This window comes from Vidua chalybeata, chromosome 16 (genome assembly GCF_026979565.1).
Source record: "Vidua chalybeata isolate OUT-0048 chromosome 16, bVidCha1 merged haplotype, whole genome shotgun sequence".
In the NCBI taxonomy this organism is placed as follows: Eukaryota; Metazoa; Chordata; class Aves; order Passeriformes; family Viduidae; genus Vidua; species Vidua chalybeata.
This window is the reverse complement of record NC_071545.1, coordinates 9,283,404-9,307,299: the sequence shown is the minus strand read 5'-3', so window position 1 is coordinate 9,307,299 and position 23,896 is coordinate 9,283,404. Positions and strand designations below refer to the sequence as shown.

The 23,896-nt window shown below is 44.4% G+C and overlaps 2 protein-coding genes across 3 annotated transcripts in view; one reads left to right on the top strand and one right to left on the bottom strand.

Moving 5' to 3' along the window:
* The first annotated feature begins 1,027 nt into the window (after positions 1-1,027).
* CDR2 (cerebellar degeneration related protein 2) lies at positions 1,028-15,121 on the top strand. The gene is made up of 5 exons (XM_053957628.1): positions 1,028-1,207; positions 6,392-6,504; positions 11,150-11,298; positions 11,461-11,625; positions 12,800-15,121. Exons 1-5 carry the CDS (start codon positions 1,129-1,131, stop codon positions 13,665-13,667), a joined length of 1,374 nt encoding a protein of 457 aa, XP_053813603.1. The 5' UTR covers positions 1,028-1,128; the 3' UTR covers positions 13,668-15,121.
* Positions 15,122-16,422: 1,301 nt separating this feature from the next.
* The window catches only part of POLR3E (RNA polymerase III subunit E), a 29,096-nt gene continuing 21,622 nt past the window's right edge, over positions 16,423-23,896 (bottom strand). For both annotated transcript variants that reach the window (XM_053957626.1, XM_053957627.1), the window contains exons 19-21: positions 20,494-20,571; positions 19,537-19,662; positions 16,423-17,270 (exon numbers count right to left, since the gene is read on the bottom strand). In XM_053957626.1, the coding sequence (XP_053813601.1) occupies positions 17,214-17,270; positions 19,537-19,662; positions 20,494-20,571 (261 nt within the window). In that variant the 3' untranslated portion in view covers positions 16,423-17,213. The remainder of the gene's footprint in view (positions 17,271-19,536; positions 19,663-20,493; positions 20,572-23,896) is intronic.

Here is a 23,896-nt window from a genome sequence, read left to right as displayed (position 1 = left end):
TCTGGGTCCCAAACCGCTGTGCAATGCTCACAGCCCTGACAGACTGGTCGGACACACGGGTCTCCCTCATCCTTCTGACGTGACTGGCACCACATTAAGACGGAAACCAGAATAAACGCGCTGCGTTCCCGAGGGGTAGCACGGAGGGGAGACGCTCAGGAGGTGCCCACAGAGGCAGCCGGGCGGCAGCGGCCGGTGCCCGCTCCGCCGAGCCCGCGCTGCGGGGCTGCGCTCCTGCCAGGCGCGGGGCGCTCGCAGGACTGCACCTTTGGAAGGGCTGGTCTGTTAAAAATAGGGAAGTTACGCTCGTCATTCTCAGCAGGTCCCGGGAGAGGAAACACGGCTCCCTCCGCTTTGTGCGGTAAAGAGGCGAGAACGAGCGGCGGCCGCTCGACGGAGGAGCGGGGATGGAGCCAGCCCTTTTCGGACTGCAGGCTCCCCGTTCTGCCCTTCCCTCCTGCACTCCGGTGGAGAGGCAGCCCGCACCTGGACGCCACACCAGGCCCCTACTCACGGGCTCTTCCCTCAGCGCTCCCAACAAGGAGCAACCACGAGTCCTGGTTTTCCCTACGCCAAGTCGCACTGTCCCACCCCGGCCTGTGTCAGCTCTGCTCCGCCACAAGCCGCAGCCGACATCCCTCAATAGCTGCGCCCCACCATCCACGTCCCTGAGCGCCGCCGACCACCGCCCCTTCCAGAGGGCGACCCACCTCTTCTGACGGGAGGCTGCGTACCGCGGGGCGGGGCGGGGCGCGGCTGCCCCGGGCCCACCCTCTCGTCGCTCTCATTGGTCGTTTGATATGAATTCGCCTTATGATTGGTGTAGCCTCCTTTCGATCTGCGCGGCGCGCGGCTCCCCATTGGCTGCCCGCCGGCGAGGCGAGGCGAGGATGCTGTGTTTGAATCGCGGGAGGCGGGGGGCGGGCGGCGGCAGCAGCTGCCACGTTGCCGCCGGCGCAGCCCGGCCAGAAGGGGGAGAGGTTCGGCAAAGTCCGGAACCACTCGGCAATGGCCGGAGGCGGCTGCTGAGGCGGGGAGCGGCTGCCGGCTCGCTCTGCCCCGCTCGGCGCAAGGGGCATCGTGGGTTGGGCGCCGCCGGCTCAGCCGCCCTTGAGCGAGAGGGGCGCGATGCTGGCCGACAGCCTGGTGGAGGAGTTCGAAATCCGAGAGGATGAGCCCTGGTACGACCAGCAGGACCTGCAGCAAGGTGAGCCGGGGCGGCGGCGGGGGGCGTGTGAGGGAGGGTGTGCGAGGGCAGGGGCCGCGTTGAGCGGGGCGGGTGAGGCAAGGGGCTGTGGGGAACCGCCGGGCGCAGGGTGTGTGAGGGCAGGGGCTGCGGCGTGGGAGGGAAGGGGCCGCGGCGGGCGGCGAGGAGGCAGCGGCACCGCGGCGGTGCGGGGCGCCGAGGGGCGCCGGGCGGGGCGGCGGGAAGGGCGCTCGGGGGCCGGGGGTGGCGGGGCGGCGGCGGGCGCGTCGGTCGTGCCGGGCTCGGAGCGTCGGAGTTCGGGATCCCCGCGCGGCCGCGCTTCCCGCCGCGGAATCGCTGTCACCGGGAACGACTGCGGCCGTCTTTGTCTGAGGAAAGGAGGTGCGGCAGCCGAGCTGAATGGTGCCGGGGTCCCTCTCCGCCCGGAGGGAGGGAAGCGGCTCTCCGAAAAGTTGCACCTTGCACTGAATGTGAAGGTGCCCTGTTCGGAGCTGGTGCTGGAAGCACCGGGGTCGGATGCGCTATTGCGCCCTGTTGAGCTCTTTGTAAGGGCTTCCAGTCGATGAAGTTGTAGTCGTAGCAATGCTCGATTAGTTGCAGGCTCCTTATTAGAAACTCTTTAGGTTTTCTTATTAAAATATCAAATAACTCCGCTGCGCCTCAGGAAGACACATGTATAGCTTCTGTATGTAATTCCACCAGTAGGTCTTAAAACACTACGTGCAAGGGATAAATGCTGTTCATTTCACAAATGGGAAAGGAACCGTAGGAATACAAGTATAATTGCACTAAAAGTCTTTTAACAGGCACGATACAGAAAGAATGTGCAATTTCCTTAAGAGCTTAGTGGCATTTATGACTGGTATTTACTTAAGTCACTTAATTCTACTTTTTGTTCATAATCCCGAGTTTGTTTTGAAAGGCGAGTTCAAAGCTGTGGCTTCCTGGAAACCTGCTCCAGTCTTACACGTTTTGCTTTTGTATTGAAATACATTAATTCTTGGGATGGGTGCTGCTGTACTGTAAACCATAGAGAAAGCTAAGCAGCATTCACACTGAGACCAGGTATCTGACCGCAGAAACTCTTTTTTGAGACGGGGCCAGGTCTCTCTAATTGTATGCTATAAAAAATAGCTAACTGAAAGCTGTATTTAGGTACTCTTCACCCAAAATTGATGTTTTCCTGGCTCTAGGATACAAACAAATCAGTTGAAATAAGATCCTGAAACTACAGTTTGCTGTCAAAGGGGAGAGAGTGAAAAGTTTGAGGACATGATTCTGTAATGTTTTTACTATGTCAGTGTTTATGGAGTTGAAGACCTGCAAAGAAACTTCACAGTGTATAACAACTGACTTCTTGCCTTCTTGATGTTTCTCTCCTTTCATCTTTTAATTAAAATGAATGAAATAATCACCAGTTGACTCTGCTGTCAGCTTTTAAGAAACAGTATTCCATTCTAGAGGTTTAGTGCATTTTGGGGGTTTGGTTAATGTACCCTTAACACATGGACACAATCTTTCTGGGGATTCTTTCTTTTTCCTAAATGGAAGCCACTAATAGCCTTGCCAAAAGGAAAAGGAGGAAAATAAAGTGATGGGCAAGTTGAAATGCAAAGAAGAAATTCCTTACAGGAATGTTTTTAAATGTTGTGCTGTACTTTATTGCTGGACTCTGAAGGATACTACTCCTCCTGCTGCTAAGGCTAAGAGACACGGATGTGTGTAAACAGGGTAGTAAGTGCTTATCAAGGTCTCGTGAAACTCTTCACAACCCAAACAATCAGTGTATGTTTAAAAACTGATGAGTATGGTTATGAGAACCTAGGTTATAAAACATTAGAAAGCACCCTGAAATAAGTTTAAAGTCCTTGTCAGTTGGTCTTTGAAACTTAAAATTAGGGTAGGGGTTTTGGAAAACCTTGATGGTCTTCCTATGTACCAAAGATGTTTGCCTTGACAATGGAGATGGGCTTTTCTGGCATACTGCTCATGCATTAAAGTGCCCATGGAATTCTTGGAAGGATGGGAACAGACATCCTTCTGCAATGTTTTGCTGAAGTATGCTGACCTTTAAAAAAGAATTTTTTTATATGGACTGCTCTTTTTGCATGTTGCTGTTACTCACTTCTGTAGAACAGAGGGTATGCCAAATACAGAACAGGAAATAGGAAACTAAGTAGATTAAAAAAATGCATTTTACAATTAAGTAAATTTACACTAGGCTTACTTTTACATCTTGCACAATTAGTGCCTGTTGCTGTTTAAAAGAATAGGCTAATTTTAGATTGAAAATTGTCTTTATAATATTGTTAGGTGGGTTATGAAAAAGTAGAAGAGAAGGATTTTGGTACTGTTTTTATCTTTTTTTCAATGATGGTTATGCAGTGAGAAGAGATAATGAAGCACTGGTAAGTGAGGGCTGTTCAACATCACAGAAGACATCCTTGAAGTCTTGTCTTGGAGATTTCTGATGGAGCTGTTAAACACCAGTACAACTAATCAGATTTACTAAAACAAAGATCTAAAGATCTGCACATACGCATTTTGCATTATTAAAAACCTCTCTGCTTCCAAGTTTATGGTGAAAAGGAAAAAGGCATGTCTGTCAGAATTTAGCTTTGCTTTGCATAAATTTACAACAGAAAATGCAGTTCTGCTTCTAGTGTTCTACCATAACTCTCTCCAGAGAAATGTAAATTAATACTTCCCATTTTGTATCTGGAAAACATACATGGCACATCTCTCTTGTAAAATTTGCTCTTTATAGGGCTTCCAGGTACTTGACAATGTAGAAAAATGGATGCAAAAAAATCCTGAATTTTAGAAGAGATGAAATTATTTCAGTACTTGCTTTCTCTGGAGTTAGGTTTTATGGTATGTTCCTGTGCACTCTCACCTGTATTTTCCCCCTCAGAAACAAACTACCTTAATTATAAAAGTGTTTCTCCCATAGTAACCCATTTGTGCTTCTGCCAGTCTAGCAAACAGAATGGGTGTGAAGTATGACATGAATTCCATTATTCACCTTGTATTCCAAGTACTGTATGCTATGTGCCATTTGATTAGTAGATGAGGGGGCATTTAAGAATGAAGCTGTAAACTCCTAAATGTACTCAAACATGAAAACAAACTTTCACTTTGGGAAGGGAAATGGTAGTAATTCCATTATGCATTATGTCTTTAACATAATCCTAAATCCTCTCTAAAGCTCTTTTTCTACTCTATTAATATAAAAGAATAGACTATTTAGTCTTTGCCTTGAATGATGCCAGTGTTGTTTTAAAGATGGTGGCTCCTAGTAAAGATCTGTGCAGTACAAGAACTTGTGAAGCAGGACTCCATTTTCTATAGGATAATGAATTCACTGAATTTGAAGACTACAGTATTCTGTAACGAGATAGAACAAACAGCTTGGTGTTTGACTGGGAGTTATTCTGTCCATGGGTAAACAATGTGCAATCTGTTTACCAAATGGGAAAAATTTAAGCAGGATGCCTTAAGGTTTTCTTATCCAAATACTTTAAATCCTGCTTCATAATGAGTGGTGCTTCAGTGAAAAAGCGCTGTGAGGATAAACTCCTAAGTAGAGAGCAATAAGCCTTGTGCCTTCTAATTGTACATCTTTTGAAACTGAAGAACTCCCATGCAGTGGGATTTCTTTTAAATAATTTTTATGGCATTTAAGCTAAGAATCTGACCTTAAGGTAGAAAACAATGCATTGTGACTGTAAAGAATGTGTAAAGAATAGCACAGCTGTTGTTTTGCCAGAATTGGACATCTACAGCTTCGTAGACAAATGTTTGTACTGACTTGTCCTTGTAAGTCTGAATTTGGTCTTTGGTTTATGTATGGAGATGGAGTAATCATTTTGGACAAGCTGCTAAGCTGAAGGTTAGCACAAAACAATCTTGGAGCAGTATTGTCTGTCTTACAGTTCCTAGCTGATAAGATAACTGAGAGGGAGCAGGAAAGAGGTAGCATAACATGTTAAAAAAGGGCATCGCAATCAAATGAAAATGGAATTAATGTGTTTGCTTCTCTGGCTGTAACTACTGATGATGCAATACATGCCTCCTGTTTATTTATATAAGGCTTCTTGATGTGACTCAAAGTTTTTCTTGACTTTTCTTCTCTTTCTGATTAAGGATACAAGTTCTATGTGAGAACTAACTAGGTGGTATTGCATGCATGCAGGTCATGGGTCATGTGATGGGAAGGAGGTAGAAAATAAGATATTTCTAGAAATCTGTTGGATCCTTGACATGTAGTACCCTCCACAGAGTAACCACAATTTTAGCATTAATACCAAGATTTATTACTTTGTCACAATATGTTAGCTTTTAAATGACACTTGTCTTTCAACATAATAATACAGAATATCTAGCATTTCTGATGCTGTTGAGCAAATATCAAGCTTCCCTCTAGAATGGAGCTGAGTGTTCAGATGACTTATTTCTTAATTTGCAACAGCTACAGTCACTGCACCCTGGAGGTGATTGAAGATGACTGAAGTGAAATTGAGATTAAGTGCCTGAGAACAAATGACATTTTAAGTGCTGTTTTGGAGCACATGAAAGAGTTCTTGTCACCTGAGTTTATGATCTTGAAAAGCAGAATAGCTGCAAGTCTCCATTAGTTTTATGTGTTTTGTGTTTTATTATTGTTTCACCATGAAAAGCATCTGAAACCTTCATTTAGCACTTCGATCCTGAGCGACCTGAACTCTGGTAGAGGGGTAATGGGGAGGAACAGTCAAGTCAATAAAGAGTTCATCAGCTTTGGCCTGGGTCTAGACTGATGAGCATTTATAGGATCTGCTGTGTTTATTCTCCTGAGTGCTGTGAAGAGGGTGAAGCCCAAGAGACCTTGGGCAGAGCTGGTGCAGACTGGGCACAGTGTGGGAGGTGAACATGGCTGGGTGTGTCTGAAGGGCCACGGAGGAACTGAGGAAGCTTCATGACATAAGAGTGTCCCTGGGTCTCAGGGCTGACTTAGTCTTGCATTAGTGATGGTAGAGGAATGTTCTACTTAGGTGTAAGCTAACTTCATGTCGGGTACTGGAGATAACTTGAAGCAGTTGTAACAGCAATAAGAAAATACCTCAAATATGTGGTAACAGGCTTTAGAATTAGATTACATCATTGTTTCTCTCACTTATATGCAAACATGATGTCTTTGTTTAGATCTTCACCTTGCTGCTGAGCTTGGGAAGACACTACTGGACCGTAACACTGAACTAGAAGAATCCTTACAGCAAATGTATGCAACAAATCAAGAGCAATTGCAGGAGATAGAGGTAAAATATCTAAAGGATCCCCAAGTGAAAGCATCTAGACCTGCAACATACAGTGTATAAATTAAGATCTGAATTTCTTGAGATCTAATGGAAAATACTGAACAGTCTTTCACCAATTCTGCTATTTTGAGAACCAGTATAGGTGGCTCATACTTAGAACTGCTTCTCTGATTACCAGAAGCTTTGTTGCCCTAAACATTGGATTTGGTTTGTTTAATGACAAATGACTGGTATTTTTTGGTTTTGTACAGAAAAGATACTTCAGTTATTTTTATTGCTAAATTTTCTGATCTCGCCAGGTAAAATAACATTAAATGATATGATGATAAAGACATTAATAATTTAAAATATTACATGACAATTAATGATTGCAGCATTGAAATGTAAATACCAATATGTGCAGAAGTGAGATTTAAGTAAAATCTGAAGATATGTACTTCCAGTAAACTGATCTGTGATAAAGGGAGCAAAAGTCTATTTCAATGTAAAAGAAACCCTGCAATGACCAAAAAAACAAAAAACAAAAAAAACAAAAAAAAACCAAAACAAAAACAAAAAAAAAAAAACAAAACAAAAAAACAACCCCCCCAAAAAACAAACAAGAAAACAACCAAAAAAAAAAAAAAAACCCACAACAAACAAACAACAAAAAAACCCCAGAAAAAAATTCCCATTTGAGTAGTGTTTAATTATAGGATATAGTTGATATATTGTTCCATATTTTCCAGAGGAAAAACCCAACAAACATAACCATCCTTTCAAAACCAGTCATCTTTAGGTAACAGAGTGGAAAAACCTGGCTATTTTTGGCAATTTCTCTTTTTTTAAATATTGCCTGTGTTCTTGCAGACCTAGCACTTGTCAGCATAATGAGATTTTTTTCAGCTATTAGAGGGCAATGCATGGTCTCTAATAATTAAATTATTAAATATTCAGGACTTCGCTGACTGACAACATATTGAAAATGTAGTCAGCATTTCCATTTGGTTCTGGTGTGAATCACAGGGAACAGTCTGTGACTGGTATGTACCAGATTTTTACAAAATCTGAGTTCCTTTGTGCTAGCAGTACTGCAGTTAGAGATGTGCATTTTGTGCAGCTGCAACTTCAGACAAATGCTCACTATTGTAGTGGAAACAGATAACTGAAAGAATCCTAACCTTAATAATTACAAAATTATAGGTGTCTTTAAAGTAGTTGAAACAAATGCAGCATTTTTAGTAAGTGATGAGGAATTTCTGAGTGCAGGTTTGATTTATTTTCTGAGTGCAAGTGTGTTTTTAGAAGTTACTTTTGTTTTGTACCTCATCTACTGGCTCTTTCTTCTATTATGTGCTAACTGTAATCTTTGTTATCCTATTCATTCTGAGATATAGTGCTTGGAATGGCTGATATTTATATTACTGCCACAGTGTTAGAAGATTTATTTACTTCTGTATAGACTGAAAATACCTCATTGCCATGAATAGTTTTTATAAAAAGATCAATTCTTAAGGTGTAGAGAAGACAAACATTTCCAAGGTGCTAAACAAATATGTACACAAGGTACTAGTATGAACAACCGTATTTAAGAAAGTGTTTAGCAGAGTTACAACATACATTTTGAAATAACACACCAGAACTTTGTGATAGGCAACTCACCTGGCTGATGGAGTGTAGCTACTTAATAAGCAGCATCTTCACACTATTTAGAAATGTGGAAAACACATTATTGCTAGGCTACATTGATTTACAAACAGTCTAGTGCAGTTAAGAATGCAATATCCTATTGGTTTAAGCTAGTTTACTTGCTTAAGCTGTTCTGGTGGTTCAGTGTTTATAGAGGACATAAGAGAGCTGCAGCTCTAGGAAGTGTCACCAGTGTCCTTCCAGCAGTGATCTGTAGTTGGTGTGTTGCAGGGTCAAGTACACATGCAGTCAGACAAACTCAGACATGACAGATTCATTTTTTCTCTCAATGTCTTGCTCTACCAAGACTTGGGCAATGCTACTTTGAAGGCTTTATCTGATACCTCTTCAATCTCTTTCCTCCTCTCCCTCAAGGAGAGCAGATGTGCATTAGATTGTCCTATTAGCCCCCTCCAAGAGGAGAGGGAGAGAGTGGGAGAACAGTTTTTGTGATGCTTCTGATGTATAAATAGTGCCTACACCTTTTCTTTATCCAGCTTCTTGAGCCAAAGGCTGTATTTGTATCTGCTGTAGTAACATGCTGTCTTCTCAGTCCTATCTCCTGTCTTAATATTTTCTCTTTCCCCAGTGCATTTTAAAGTGTAATAGCAGCACAAAACTTTTCTTCCTGCAAAGAAGTTTCTCTTGTATTTGGATTTCTGGCAGAAAAGGAAAAAATGAACCCCTTGTTCAAATACCCAGAGAGACCCTCCAATTGAGGACCTGAATATATTAGCTTACTGGCACAAGGAATTGTTACAGGATTTCACTGAAACAAATGGGAATAAAATTTGCATATGCAAGGTATAAAGCAGTTCAGTCTATTATTTTCATATCAGCATTTCTGGCTCTTGTGGGATCACAGGATACCCTGTTGCACAGCATACATGTGCAAATGGCATATTCAGTCTCTGTGCTTGATTTTTCCCAATTTTCAAGTGCTTGTCTCTGTAACCTACATGTGATCTTTCAGCTGTTTGTGTAGCTACTCCACTGAATTTCTGTACTAGATTTTTCAGTGCAGTATATCCATGTAAATCTTTGGGACTTTTTTCCTATTAATTTGGATCTTACGGGTAGCAAAGTCTAGAGCTGGCTGAGAAATCATTCCGAAATAGAGCATTGCCTTGTCTGTACTGCAGGGGAAGGGTCAAAGACTGTGGTGTGCTTAAGATTACATCTCATCTATTAAATACTAACACATTAAGCATTTTACAGCTTTGGATCATTATAGCTGACCTTTGTGCTGACACGTGTGCCAATAACTAATCACTGTAGATGTAATAAAGGCTGCATGGAAACAGCAACTTTATGCCTGCCTCAATCTGTTCTCAGCACTCAGATGTTGGAAATCCCGACTCTCCCCAGTTTTCACATTCTAGAATGCAAGGTGCTGCTTCATGTTAGGTGCTCAGTTGTAGGGGACATAGATGAAACGTGAACTTATAAAGTATTTATTACATCATCTTTGGTGGTCTGGTTATATCAGGCCAACTGGACACCAGCCCTGAAGATACTGGAGATGGAAGGTGGAGGAAGTGGTGCTTCATCCCTTCCATTCATCTCAAAGGTCTGCAAAAGCCCATTGTAGTAAGTGGCAACATCTCTTCAGGCACCAAAGCCTTGGCTCCTGTGCTTAGCCACACTTGTATTACAGAAGTCTGAGGACCTCCAGCTCCTTCCTGCAGCTATAACCAATAGGGAAAGTTAATCTGAAATGGGTCACATTGAGATTCTACTGCTAATCTACGTTCTATTTTTGTATAAATCCTCTGTCATGTGCACACAGGCTACAAAAGGATCTAGCCAACAGCTATCATGTTGATCTTCTAGAAGTCTGTATGGAGCAGTTACTAGTCCTAGATTAACTTATTATCTGTTCTTAAATTGCCTAAAATGTAAACTCACCAATCTTTTAATGAGGTAAAAGGTTAAGTAGAACATTAGAAGTTTTGAGTATGTAACAGGCCTATGTAAAGAGAAGTAATTCTGCCTACGAGTTTGCTGCATGTTCCTATTTGAAGCTTAGTTTTAAGAAAGTAACATGTAGCAATACAGAATATATTGTAAAATACAGATTCTATATAAGAACAAAATATTTCAGATTTAGGGGGTTAGACTCAAACAGAAAAGAACTGTCTCATGTAAATGCTTATGTCCTGGGTGGGAGAATATAAGATACTTTTTAAAAGAGCTTTAGGTGATTGTGAACCGCTTAGACTAAGAATTCCAAGCTTTCTGACGTTATTCAGGAAACTAAACTCTCTGTGTAGTTAATTGTAAAACCCAAGAGGATTAAATTGAGAATACTTCATGTGAGATTTTATTTTTTAAAAAAGATCAGGAAACCTTTGTTTGGGATTACAGTAACTGCCATAATTCCCTGTGAGTAATTAAAGATTTGAATTCAATAATTTATACTTTCTGACACATCATAGCCACATACTGTCCTAAGAGTGACCACAACCTAAATTCTGCCATGCTGAACCTAATGCTGCTTCAGACTGGAAGAACTTGGGTCTGCTGAAAATATGTTGAGCTATAGATGGTGCTACCCAATATTTCAGTTTTAATGTTGAGAAAATTGTTGGGTCAACACAGGTAAGAAATTTCTGTTGGAGCAGACTGCAGCCTTTAGAACACAGTGGACAGGTAAGGGCTGTGTTGGAGCCTGAAGGCTCTATCAGTGCTGACTGCAGCACAGCCCCATACAGAAGGTGCAGGCACAGATAAAGACAGCTGGCACCACCAAACCCATCTCCTGCAGGTAAGGGCTGCTTCATGAGCCTGGGGTGACCTCCCTGACAAAGGCAAGCTGCCTAGTTACTGATAGTGTATCTTCAGCTTAACAAAGCAAACACAGGAATTTACATTTGGAAAACTCAGGAGTTTCTCTCCGAATGTGAGCAAAAATGCAGCATAGGTGCTGTAGCTTGTGTTTCAAGAGTAAACCAGTAACAGCAGAACTGTCTTGCAGTACCTCACAAAGCAAGTGGAGCTCTTGCGGCAGATGAATGACCAGCATGCAAAAGTCTATGAACAGCTGGATGTGACAGCAAGAGAACTGGAAGACACTAATCAAAAACTGGTTGCAGAGAGTAGAGCTTCACAACAGAAGATAATAAGGTAACAAACTTTTAGAGATTCCCTCCCCCCAGCTGTTAATATCAATAAGAGCAGTCCAGGTGTATTTGTGTAGTTACTGGGTGTCTGTCTCTGCCTAGTGGTGCTCTACAATAGTGGCAAATTGAAAGGTTAGTTTTATTTAAAGGTCTTTTTACCTTTTAGCTTGACAGAGACTATTGAAAGTCTACAAACACACATAGATGACCTGCAGCGACAAGTGGAAGAACTGAAAAAGCCTGGACAAGGCCGGATGAGCCAGGAGAGATCTGAGCAGCCAAGATCAATGCACAGTTTCTCATGTTTGAAGGAGCTGTATGACCTCCGCCAGTAAGACTTTTTACCTTACATAGTAAAGGACACTGAAACTATTTTAAGCAAAACTTTAAAACCTAAGACATGAGCACAAATACCAGACAAGCTGGAAAAAAAATTACCTGATGTTCACAACTAGCAAAGTATCTCTGCTGTATGGTACTGTCATTACTTCTGGCCTGCTTCTAGACCATACCAGTATTGGTGCTCCACTTTGTCCCCAGAGCCAGACCATACCAGTATTGGTGCTCCACTTTGTCCCCAGAGCCAGCCATATCAAATGGTAGCCTAGAAAGCTTACAACAATTTGCACCCCAGTGTTTTCAGTCAGATAAAAGCAAGCACACAGATAATCTGAAAAACAAACTCACTAAATGCAAAATATGTCCTGTAACTTACTCTTTCCTTGGATGTCCACAGATATTTCCTTAGCTTTTTCAAGCTTAAGCTGATGAAAATAACACCTAAACTGGGAAGATGGTGCCTGGGCTGCTGGGCTGCCTTTTAAATGTAGAGCCATTTGACCCAGCTGAACTGCATTACTGGGGCCATCGGGACAATCACCTGGTAAAAGCTCAGACTAACTCCAAGCCTAGAGGGCAATTTTGTAAAGAAAGCACCTCCATAGACAGAACAGGCTCTTGTGTCTAAATGGAGGTAATACTCTAGAATAAATTATAAATCCAAAAAGAAGTTTTCTTTTTCTCGACAATTCAAAAGATAACTGGATCCTTCTAGCTGCCAAAGGCTTGTGAAAATACCAGCCTCCAGCATTACTTTGTCAATTATGAAGCTTGTTTCTACATCAATAATGACAAAAGTTACAAGAGCGGAGTGCTGTAGAAAAAAATAGTGTCAGAAAGTACTGCATGGTACAGAGAGGCAATGTGTATTTAAACTTAAATTATAATTTAAACTTACATTATTCAATCAGCTTGCCTGTAACATGAAACTGTTAACAAGCTGCCATTCTGCCTAGGCTGTGAGCATGGTTTGATGGCATGTAAGTCCTTACAAACCCTGTTCTGATTACTAAATCAACGGATTGGTTAGTGCAGTGGCCCCTGTTAGTGCTCTGAAGTGTGTTAGCACACAGTTTAAATATATCATTAGTTACCCAGGACAGGAAAACTTTAGGTGTGGGCAGCTGTACTTCCTACATTTTATAATCCTTATTTTGTTTCTGCAGGTATTTTGTTTATGATCACGTCTTTGCAGAAAAGATTACTTCAATGGATAGTCAGCTAAGTCCTTTAGAAGAAGAAAATGAAAAGTTAAAGAAGGCAGTGACAGTTCTGCAAGCCCAGCTGAATGTAGAGAAAGAGAAGAGAGTAACTATGGAAGAGGAATACAGTCTTATGGTGAAAGAAAACTGTGACCTGGAGCAGAGGCTGGTTGACACAGACTTGTATCGGGCTCGTGCGGAGGAGCTGGAAGCAGAAGTAGCTGAAATGCGACAGATAATTCAGTCTGAAAACACACTCCATAATGCAGAGAAATTGGTGCCAGAGTCCTTTTTCATTTCATTCAGGGAATCTCTAGACAGGGAGCTTGGTCAGAGCCTGGCAGATGATGGACTTCTGACAGTATCGGAGCTTGAGAAGAAGGCACTAAAACGGAGCAGCAGCGAAAGCCTCCTGAGCAGCGCTGCCGGGGCAGACATTCTCAGGGGCCATGAAGAAACATGTATTAGGAGAGCTGAAGCTGTGAAGCAGCGAGGGATCTCTGTACTCAATGAAGTTGATGCTCAGTACAATGCTCTGAAAGTGAAGTATGAGGAACTTTTGAAGAAGTGTCAAATGGATGAAGATTCTTTGAAACACAAGGCTGTACAAACACTGAAGCAGTATTCCAAAGACCTAAATGTGGGGAACACCCAGTATGATCTTTCAGCTAGCACTCAAGAATTCACAATTGCTGAGCTAAGTGACTCTTCCACAAATGCTCCCCCTGAATATAAAGCACTATTCAAGGAGATTTTTAGCTGTATCAGAAAAACAAAAGAAGAAATAGATGAACACAGAGCAAAGTACAAGACTCTCTCCTCTCAGCCATAACCTTATCTGTTAGTCAAGAACACACTTCATATGAATGTCAGAAGACCCCTTAAACTGATGTGTTTCTTGAGCACTCAAAATGAATGTTTTAGATAGGCTGGTAGCCCTGTAGTTATTAAGCTAGTTAGTTATCAGCTAGATTTCCTGTTCCTGTGTAGCAGTAGATTTAATGTTTAGCACTGTCACACAAACCAGTGGTTGTAAAGCAAACAGACATCATAGCTTTATGCTACACTACTACTTCATATTACACTTCATCTCTGGCCAGAGCAGTGACTGACACTTGTTTCCTTAGTCCGCTTCAGAAATAACAGAGCTAAGAACTGTGAATCTCTCACAAGAACCAGACTAAAGCTCTCCTTTGGTTCACAGGGATGATCTAGCCCTTTGACTACACTGATGTAGAAAATGAACAAAAGCAAAGCCCCGACGTGTCCCAGGGGCAGCATCTCCTCAGCTCCAGGAGGGGAGCAGTCCAGCTGATCTTGCTTTGACAGGGTGGTGGAAAGCTGTGCTTGCTTTAAGCCAATACCACGTTTTCACAACCACTAAGCTTTCCCACAGATTAGTGTAAATGTCTTTCTACCAAGAAAGGATTTGATGTAAAGTTTGTGTGGCTTTCTAGATACTGTTTCCTTTGTAGGGCACTTTGTCTTAAGGCAAGATACTGTGAATTGACTCTATGTGTTACTTGGGTCCTACGGTCCTCTGGTGGAATGTCTGCAAAGTACATTTTTATGTGTATTTGGTGAGTTAGAGAGTTGTTATTTAGCTATTTAACTTTAGAAGTAGCATTGACATAGTGGAGTACCTTTTAATGTTGCATACCACAAACTCCAAGTGCTTGAGGAGACAGGCCAGGTGAAACCTTACATTGTTTTGTCTGTTGCTTCCAGTGTTGGCCTCTCTTGACCTATTCCATGCTGCCTGGGAGGTGGGAGGATGGACACAACAGTAGGCCAGCACATACCCTACTGAAAATGGGACCACACTCTTGTTCTCCTCCTCCTTTTCCACTCCCTAATAGTAATTCATACACTACTTAATTTCATTGTTAAAAAAACAATGAACATGGAGAAGGTTTTCCTTTGGAACATAGAGAAATTAGGAGGAAGGAAAAAAGGCACAAGGAAAGGTGACATCCTTCTCCTTGTAAAGGGTCTCATAGCTTAATGTGGCCAGCAGTTCTTGGGAAGCAGCTTCCTGCTGAGTTGCTGCAAGGTACCAAACCCTTGACCCAGAATGTTGACCATTTCTCAGCTTTAGTCCAGCTGCTGCTGCTGCAGCTCTGCTGCCTTATGCTGTTCTCTATTCAGCTCGTCCTTCAGGTGCAGTATTAACACTTCATGTTGTGGGAGTTTCTCTAAAACATGTATTGCAGTCTGAAAATTATTTAAAAATGGGAATCTGAATCTTCTGAATATTTTTCTAAGCAAATAAATAATCCAGTCAAGCTACATGTGTAAGTAGTAATTATATCCATCTGTGCCAATCAGGAAACTGAACTTGGTGCAGCTGGCACCTGCATTATCTTGTCTTGCCATCTTTCCTACAGAGCTCAGATGGAGTTCCCACAAAATTTGTATTTTAGAACAGGCCTGTCTAGGACAGAAACATAGAACAGGCCTGTCTAGGACAGAAATCCAGATGGAAGTAAGTAGTTTCTCCTCATTGCTGTGGTTTTTGTCAGTGCTGTTCAAAAAAAAAGGTGAGGGCAGGGAGAGCAGAAAAGGTGCTCTGCCATGAGGTTACTGACTTGTCGTTGTGTCCCTGCCACCTGCACCCATCTCACCTCAGTTTGGAGGCTGGAAAGCAGTAAACCTGAGAACAGACACAAAGTGGTTCATTACCAGTGTTCCTTACCACTTCAGGGACAGGGGCAAACCACACCTGCTGGGCAGAAGACATGTAAAAGCAATTCCAGATTTTTGGTTGAATAGGTGATCTTCAGCAGTTTATTACTTTTGGCTAATTTAAAGCACTTTGATAGAAACCATTTCTCTGCTTTAAAAATACCAAAAATATTTCCTCAGAACTTCTTGATTCTTCTGTACTGTACTCCCCCCTTGGCTGCCTGTTCCATTGCTGAGCTCTGGCTGTCCTGCAGCACTTACCTGTGCAGGCTGTGCAATAAATCCATCCAGGCTGGGCTCTTAGAGGTTCTCCTGGAGTGTGGCTTTCCCAGAGATCTTTCCAGCCACAGCCACTGGGTCAGTGCTAGTCAGGGCTACCTGAACATAAAACACATCCCAGTTTTACTGATGCAGTTAATAAACTACACTAACCTATTAAATAAGGTAGAGTTTTAGCAGTTCAGAAATAGCCATTTTCCACTGAAATGTGAAATGCTGTAAGTATGGGGACAATATTCTTAGCCAATCTTATCTGGATTAACTACCTTAATCTTCTTATTTTGGTCAACAACTCAACTCAGCCTTTTCTGAGTATAAGTGGATGAAATCAATAGAATCCCCTTTAGCTTCTCATGTGATGGAAGCTGCAGCAGAGAACAGGAGCAGCAGTGACTGTGCTGTGCAGTGCCCACAGCAGACACTCCTGCTGGTACTGCAGGTAAGGCCAGTTCAGGACGAGCCACCAGGGCTGGGTCCCTGTCCCTGCTGCTGGGCAGCCCCAGGGAGCTCTGGGACTGCACTGCACTTTGCTCTCCACCTCTGTCCTTCTTCCCCAAGCCTTCAGGATGTAAAAGAAGCAGGTGCAGCTTCTGTTTCTTGGACAAATACAAGGCAGGGTAGAATTGACCTTTGAGATAAAATTTTATTTAAAAATTACACAAAATAGAGGTTTTACATGGTTGCCGTGTGGTAACTACAGCTGGATGCCTTCCAGAGGGTGCCCTAGATTACTTACCTTGCTCTGTCACATACAGTAATACACAAAGTCCCTCAAACCAACCCCATACCAGTAGAAGAAATCCAGTAGCTGTTCCCCATGTCTCAGATGTAGGTACTTCTCCAAATAACTCATTTCACAGACAACAGGTGAGAACAATGGTTATGTAGTACAGAGTTCACAGACAGTGATTTTGTTCCCCCCTCCCAGGCCTGACATTCCCATGAACATGACTACCTGCTCTCTATGAAGAGGGCTGCAAGGGCTATGACAGTGCTCACACTAAAGTATGAGCATCCAGGGATTTAACAAAAACTGGGATGTTTGTAAACAAATTTAATTTATTGGCATTACTTACAAAATAAAGTTTTAGACCATGATTTTCCATCATGTCTGTGTCACTATATGGTTTTATTTTTTCATAACGAAACAGAAGGAGAATTGCAATACACTAGAAATCCCAGATTAATCAAGCTGCAGAGAGGGTCCCATGGTGCCTTCCCGGCGGCTCCCGCGCCTCGGAGGCCATGCAAACTCTGAGTCTGGGGATGTCAGTGGCTGCCCGCAATGCCCACGGGCCCCAGGGCAGCTCAGATCCTGCCCTGGCTGCCGAGGCCACGGCATTGCTCCAGCTGTGCCACCCGCTGCGGGTTCCTCCTGCGTCCCCGAGATCACCCGACACCTCTGCCACCGCTGTCAGGACTGCACCGTCCCCTTAAGATACCACATTCCACCGTAGCTCACGCAGCAGTCCTGGGGAGACAGGGAAAGGCTCTGTTAGGCTGCTCAGGCCTTGGGAGGGGCTGGAGGCACCATCCCTAGAGGCCTGTAAGGGGTGTCTGCATCTGGTGCTGAGTGATGTTTCCTGGTTACAGTGGGAGTGCTGTGTTGACTGGATGATCTCAAAGGTCTCTTCCAACCTTGATGATTCTATGATTCTAAAGTCCATAAAGTCTTGGGAATGACTGGCTGGCTCTGGGACAATAAACATGATCAGTAACAAGCCCTTCTCCAGTGCAGAGGAGAGGGCATGAACCCAGGGCACAGGGTATCCCCACCCTGAAGGACAGATGGCTTCAATGGAGGGGACACATGACAGGGGGGAAGGCTGAGAGCCACAAAGGGACAAATGATGCCAAGGCAGTGAGGAACAGCAGTGGCTCCTGGGGGAGAACCTGGGGCTCATGCAGAAGCCAGCTGAGGGAGGGAAGGACGTGTGAGGGCTGGAGGAGCAGAGCAATGGAGGGGTAAAGAGGGGCTGAAGCTCAGAGGAAGAGCCTGAGGGGAGCAGCGGGAGAGAACAGGAGAGTGAGGACAGTCACAGGATATGAAGCCTTTTAAGAAACCCTTTCTATGATAATGAAGTGTCAAACCTCAGCCCTGCTGTGACCACACGTGTGCTATGCTTACAGCACCTCAGCAAGGGAGCACAGGAATTGGGTTGTCCTGGGGCTCATGTCCTTGTTTCCATTAGGTGAGCACAAAGTCTCTCGAGTTCTGAGCTAACGGCTTCTCTTTCTTTTGCTCCAACCTCCCTCTTAGGTAATTCAACACAGGCTCAAGTACTACTGCAGAACTGAGGCTGTGGAGCTTAAATGTATCTTTGTTTCTGAAGTCTTGGGGCTTGTCCATAACAAAAAAACCCCAGAGGTTAGAAAGAGGGTTTGCAGACTGATCTATAAATGCAAAAATACAAACCCTGTCAGTCTGTTCCTCTGTGTATAAAAATGAGCACAGGCAGATGGGGAAATAAGAGTCAACAAAACCAATTTCACTCAAAGTGGAATCCAATCTCTTGTGACTTAAAGAAGCCAGAAAATCTTCCCATTTCATTAAATGATACTTCTAAATTTTATTTCAGAAACAAAGGTAATTTCCCCTAGTCCTGTGACAAATGTATTCAAGGCAATAAAGCCTGTCACAACACAAGGCTGGTCACCCAATGACTTACTGATTTACATAAAAACAGTGCCTGATGACTTAGGGGCAAGTATTTTTTCTAGAAATAGGTTATCTATTAAATAGCAACAGCATCATGAAAAACTAATGCCAGTACAGTGTCTAGATGTTCCAGGAGAGCTGATACTTGAGCTCATGTAGTCGCTGACAAATTCCCCGGCACTGGGAGCCAAAGGAAATATTGTCTAGCAGGCAGAAATGTCTGAGCTTATTTTACAGCTAAGACGACCAGGTTCTTTCAAGCAAGACCAGTTTGCTTATTATCACAGCAACAGATCTGTAGTTCTTCAAAGATGCTATTATTCATTTGCAGATCACAATGTAATAAAGTACTTAAGCACTTGTCTTATTGAAGTGGGTGACAGTGAGCAAAGGCCCAGCCACAATGATTAAAGTATTACATTAGTTGGCAACTTTCTGCTTGGCCATCCTGCATCTCTTTTAAAGTCATGGCCTGTGTGGTCTGTACTTTATACCTTAAACTTCTTGAGCAAGTAAATGTTGCATCTTCAAAGAGAGATGAAAGTATTTAAATAAACATTTACAATGAGATGTGTTAACTACTATTCTGCCAGCTGGTTTTGGCCAGGGTTTTGCTCTGTGCAAAGCTGCACATCCTGCTAGAGAATAAAATCCACTTCCTTCTGAACATATGGCACTTGTGCTCTTCAGCACTAACCAGCAGCAGTCAGTTGGTAACTCAAAGCACTGGGCAGAGCCCTCCCACCTCCTTAATGTTTAATTCTGCATTATTTAAAAAGAACTCAAGTATGACATTTACTACACTCTATTCTCTGCTGCTCCAAGATGACAGAGAGATTTGTTGCAATAATACAAAATAATGCGTGAGCCATTGCTCCTTGGACAGAAAGAAGATAGAGTGAGACAAGTGCATTTTTAAGAAAACAAGCTGAAACACAGGCTTTGTCCATATTCCAACAACAACTGTTAAATCATCCTAATCATTTGTCACTTCAAGGTAAAATATAATCCTTTGCTCAAATCAAGCATTAAAACTCATGTATTAATTGGATCAAAACCAAAGTGAACAGAAGCTTACCTTTAACACTCTATCCACCTCCTGCTTGTTGAGATCCTCCCCACACTCCTGACTCAGCTGGTTCTGGATGACATTCCTGCGCACTCGGTAGTTTTTCGAAAAGATTTCAAGCAAAACTTGGCGATGCTTTAAAAGAAAATGTATTTTAAGTACACAGAGAACAATTATTCCTGTCCTTCTATCAAAACTGCACGTGCCTTAGTCTGTACAAAACATTCCCTGAACTACATCAGAGGATTCTTGCTTCATAATACTGAAACCATCCCATATATTCCTGCTCTCTGGCAGTGCCTTATCCTCCAAGGGCTCTACAGGGGTCCCTCCAGACCCTGTGGCCACACCTGCACCTGTTCTGTGACCTGGGGCACCCCAAAGGTACAAAAACACACTGAAGAAGGCATTGCAATGTATTCCTCTCAAATGCTTGCATGGGAGTTCACATCACTCCAGGCAAGAGGTTGGCTAATTCTTGCCTCTTTCCTATAAAAATGTATTCAGTTCATGGAGCTAGGAATTGCACTGCCCATCCACAGGTCATTAGGCACCTGCCCTTTCACCTCATTTACTCTGACAGCAGTTAGAACTCAGCAGATGCTCACAAATGCTGCAATCATTTCCTACTCTTAAGTATAAACAGATACAACAGATACACCTGGTAATCTCTGGTTAATGTTGCATTACCATCAAAAGGAAAAAACCCTTGCACTGGATCCTGGTCTGAAGCTTGCATTGGAGAATCCATTATTCTCACAGGTTCAGAAATAGCCACTGAGATGGTTACTGACATGATTACCAACATGTGATGAGCTTCCTTTCAGCTGGAAACAGGTTGGTGTTAAAAACACCAATAGAGAAAGAGGAAAACTATCTCCTGTACCAGTACCAGAAACACGGATGCAAACAATGCCAAACACTTAATAAAAATATAGTGGGGAATATCACTTATTTTATCTTTACCTGATCATAAGTGTCACCAGCTTCCCAAAGTGCATAGACCTTTAGTTCATCTGGTGAGGCAGCAGTCTGTGGAGGAAACTGAGAACAAGAGGCTGTTAAAAATAACCAGCTATTTAATGAGTTCTGCTTAATGATTCCATGATACTGTATCCCAGGACACCCATTACTGAATCAAAACCCTGGCTGCCATGGAATAATAACTGCTGAAAAAACCCAGTTGCTGTCCCACCCTACACTGGAAGGGGTGCCTTGGCTCTGGCAGCCCTGTGCCTGCTCAGCACCTTCTCACAGCCCCACTGACAGAGCAGAAACGTGGTCTGTGTCACACCTGTGACCCAGGGAATGGGATGAGCACCATGGCACCCTGAGGTTGTCTCGATGTGCTCAGGTTTGACTGATGGCTCTGGTCAGGGTGGGACAACCTGCACGGGGCACTGGTGCCACATCTGTCACACACCAACCACAGCTGGGCTTTCAAGGGAACTGCTGGACATACTGGAATCCCATGAACTGTGCATGGGAACAGTTTCCCAGTGGTGGAGAGTTGACCACCACGTACCAGAACAATCCCAGGGCTTGGACCTTGATGGTACCCATGGCAAGATATCTGTGGATTTTTCCTATCAGCAGTGTTTGCTTCCAGACTATTCAAAACAGCTGAGAGCATCCAAGTGCATTGCAGTGTCCTTCTGGTGGTTTTTACCTTTACAGTGTCAGGTTTTACAGATTCAGACTCCATCCTGCAGTTACCTACTTCACTAACCCCCAGTCAGCATTACTGACAAGCAGGTGCTTCTGCTGTATTGCTATTGTTTTGGGGCAGGCTACAGGACTCAGAAGACTGAACACTGAGGGACAGTGAACCAGACATTTGCTCATTTCAGGCTCCAGAAGTGACAGTGGTTTTGTTTTTCCCCCATATGCCAAGCTAGAGAAACACATTCAGGTTTTCTGAGGCAGAAGCCTCACACCCCTGCAGACAGGAAGGAGCACAACTGCCTCTCCCCCTAAAAAAATAAAATACCATCCATTTGCCTTAACATTTCCCCTTGGAGCAGTGACTAATGAGCACTGCTGGAATATGCCTTCACTCCTGACATGTCTCTTCCTGTCTGTCACTAACAATTTATTCCTTGCTAACCGCCCAGATGACCTAAATCAATCATCTATGAAAAGCTAACAAGCCAGTCCCAATTGTTCCAGCATCCCTCAATCCTGGCTGCTGGTACAAACCAAACCTTTCTTCCCAACCTCCCTCACCAGCCAAAAGACTTGTGCATTGCAGAGTGAAAAGATCAGCATTTCCTTTCATGCTCTGCCTCTGATCTTATTGCAGAGGGGAAGGGTTTTGTCCAGTGGGAGCTGCCTAGTGGGATTAGCAGCTTTGACTTTCAGGTTAGTCCAAATGGCTGGGATATAACAAGGTTTTACACTTGGTTTTGAGCCAGGATTCAGGTTGACTAGGCTCACAGCACCTGACATAATTCTCCTCCCATAAGGACACTTGCTTTTGAGGAATAATCTCTCTTGTAGGTTTTCAGCGGAGATAAAATCAAATACTCCAGGTTCCCTCCATACAACAGCTGCAGCAGGAATGGCAAAGAGCAGCAGGGCACTGGGAGCACCCAGGCACAACCTGCTGGGCTCAACAAGTGAGCCAGCACAGCCCAGAGTGCAAACTCCTCCTGCCTCAGCCACAGGGCTGAAACACAGCTGTGTTTATCCAGCCATTCTGTGAGGAAACAGCTTCCAAACAAACACAGTACTTGGGGAGAAAAATGCACAGAATCTCCTCCTCCCAGCCAGCCTTCCTTGCAAACTGCTGCAAGCCAACAGCTCCCTGCTTGCTTGCTCCTGTCACACAGCCTGGCCTGGGAGTGGGAAATGCCATCAGGGATTCTTCAGAGAGAAACACAGCACAAACAGCTTCACTGCCTTGCCATCTGCTGTCCCTTTGCTGGTTTATGTCACCTTGATCTCCCCAGCCTCGCCTTGATACAGTTCTCTGCTACCTTAAAATCCTTTTTAAAATATTTGCCCTGTGCTCTTTCCTGCTCTAAGCTCCTGGAGCAAGTGCAGGGCTCTTGAGAGATGAACCCCATGCTGCCCCAGGTCCCAGGGCTGCCACGTTCAAAGGGAACCTCTCAGGGAGGAGCCCCGGCCTCTGGGAAGTGCCTCACTCAAGCACTGAGCCACTGCCAGGCGGCCTCACGCTATAGCTACACCAGATGGAAGGGGCTGAGAGTGCCAGAAAAAAACTTATCAGCTGGAGAAATCCTAAAGGTAAACTGCTGATCTCACCTCTCAGGGAGCCTGGCATTGGCACCAGCCTGCAGGGCTCTCTGTGAGTGCAGGGCTGCACTCCCCTCCTGGCAGCACAGCCAGGCAGGACGCACACAACAGTTACATCATTTCCTGAGGCCTCAAAAATATCCTCAAGTTTTGGGCAGAACCTTGCCACTCCAGGGGCCATGGGAAGGGAGCCATGGCAGGAGCCAGCCACCCCCCAGTCTGCAGGAAATGGCTGTAGATCCTCAGGAGCCAGAGTCCTGCACAGACACCTCCCATGGGATGGGAGAGTGGCTCGGCACAGGCACCAAATCCTGCCTGCCCCACATTCCTCTCCTCTCCTCTCCTCTCCTCTCCTCTCCTCTCCTCTCCTCTCCTCTCCTCTCCTCTCCTCTCCTCTCCTCTCCTCTCCTCTCCTCTCCTCTCCTCTCCTCTCCTCTCCTCTCCTCTCCTCTCCTCTCCTCTCCTCTCCTCTCCTCTCCTCTCCTCTCCTCTCCTCTCCTCTCCTCTCCTCTCCTCTCCTCTCCTCTCCTCTCCTCTCCTCTCCTCTCCTCTCCTCTCCTCTCCTCTCCTCTCCTCTCCTCTCCTCTCCTCTCCTCTCCTCTCCTCTCCTCTCCTCTCCTCTCCTCTCCTCTCCTCTCCTCTCCTCTCCTCTCCTCTCCTCTCCTCTCCTCTCCTCTCCTCTCCTCTCCTCTCCTCTCCTCTCCTCTCCTCTCCTCTCCTCTCCTCTCCTCTCCTCTCCTCTCCTCTCCTCTCCTCTCCTCTCCTCTCCTCTCCTCTCCTCTCCTCTCCTCTCCTCTCCTCTCCTCTCCTCTCCTCTCCTCTCCTCTCCTCTCCTCTCCTCTCCTCTCCTCTCCTCTCCTCTCCTCTCCTCTCCTCTCCTCTCCTCTCCTCTCCTCTCCTCTCCTCTCCTCTCCTCTCCTCTCCTCTCCTCTCCTCCTCTATCCCCTCTCCTCACCCTCTCCCATGGCAGCACCAGCTCAGGATTTGCTCTTTCCTGACCTGTGCTTTCCCCTCACACTTGATGAGGGACAGCAAGCACAGCACCCTGCAGGCATCCCCACGGCCTCAGCTGCAGCTGGAGTGGCCTCTCCTGGCTCCCCACAAATACTGT

What these genes read in the sequence shown, in the direction of transcription:
- CDR2 (XM_053957628.1), top strand. Translation starts at nt 1,129, where the DNA reads ATGCTGGCCGACAGCCTGGTGGAGGAGTTCGAAATCCGAGAGGATGAG. An exon ending in CCAGCAGGACCTGCAGCAAG is followed by an intron (nt 1,208 to 6,391) that starts GTGAGCCGGGGC and finishes GTCTTTGTTTAG; the next exon opens with ATCTTCACCTTGCTGCTGAG. An exon ending in AGCAATTGCAGGAGATAGAG is followed by an intron (nt 6,505 to 11,149) that starts GTAAAATATCTA and finishes ACTGTCTTGCAG; the next exon opens with TACCTCACAAAGCAAGTGGA.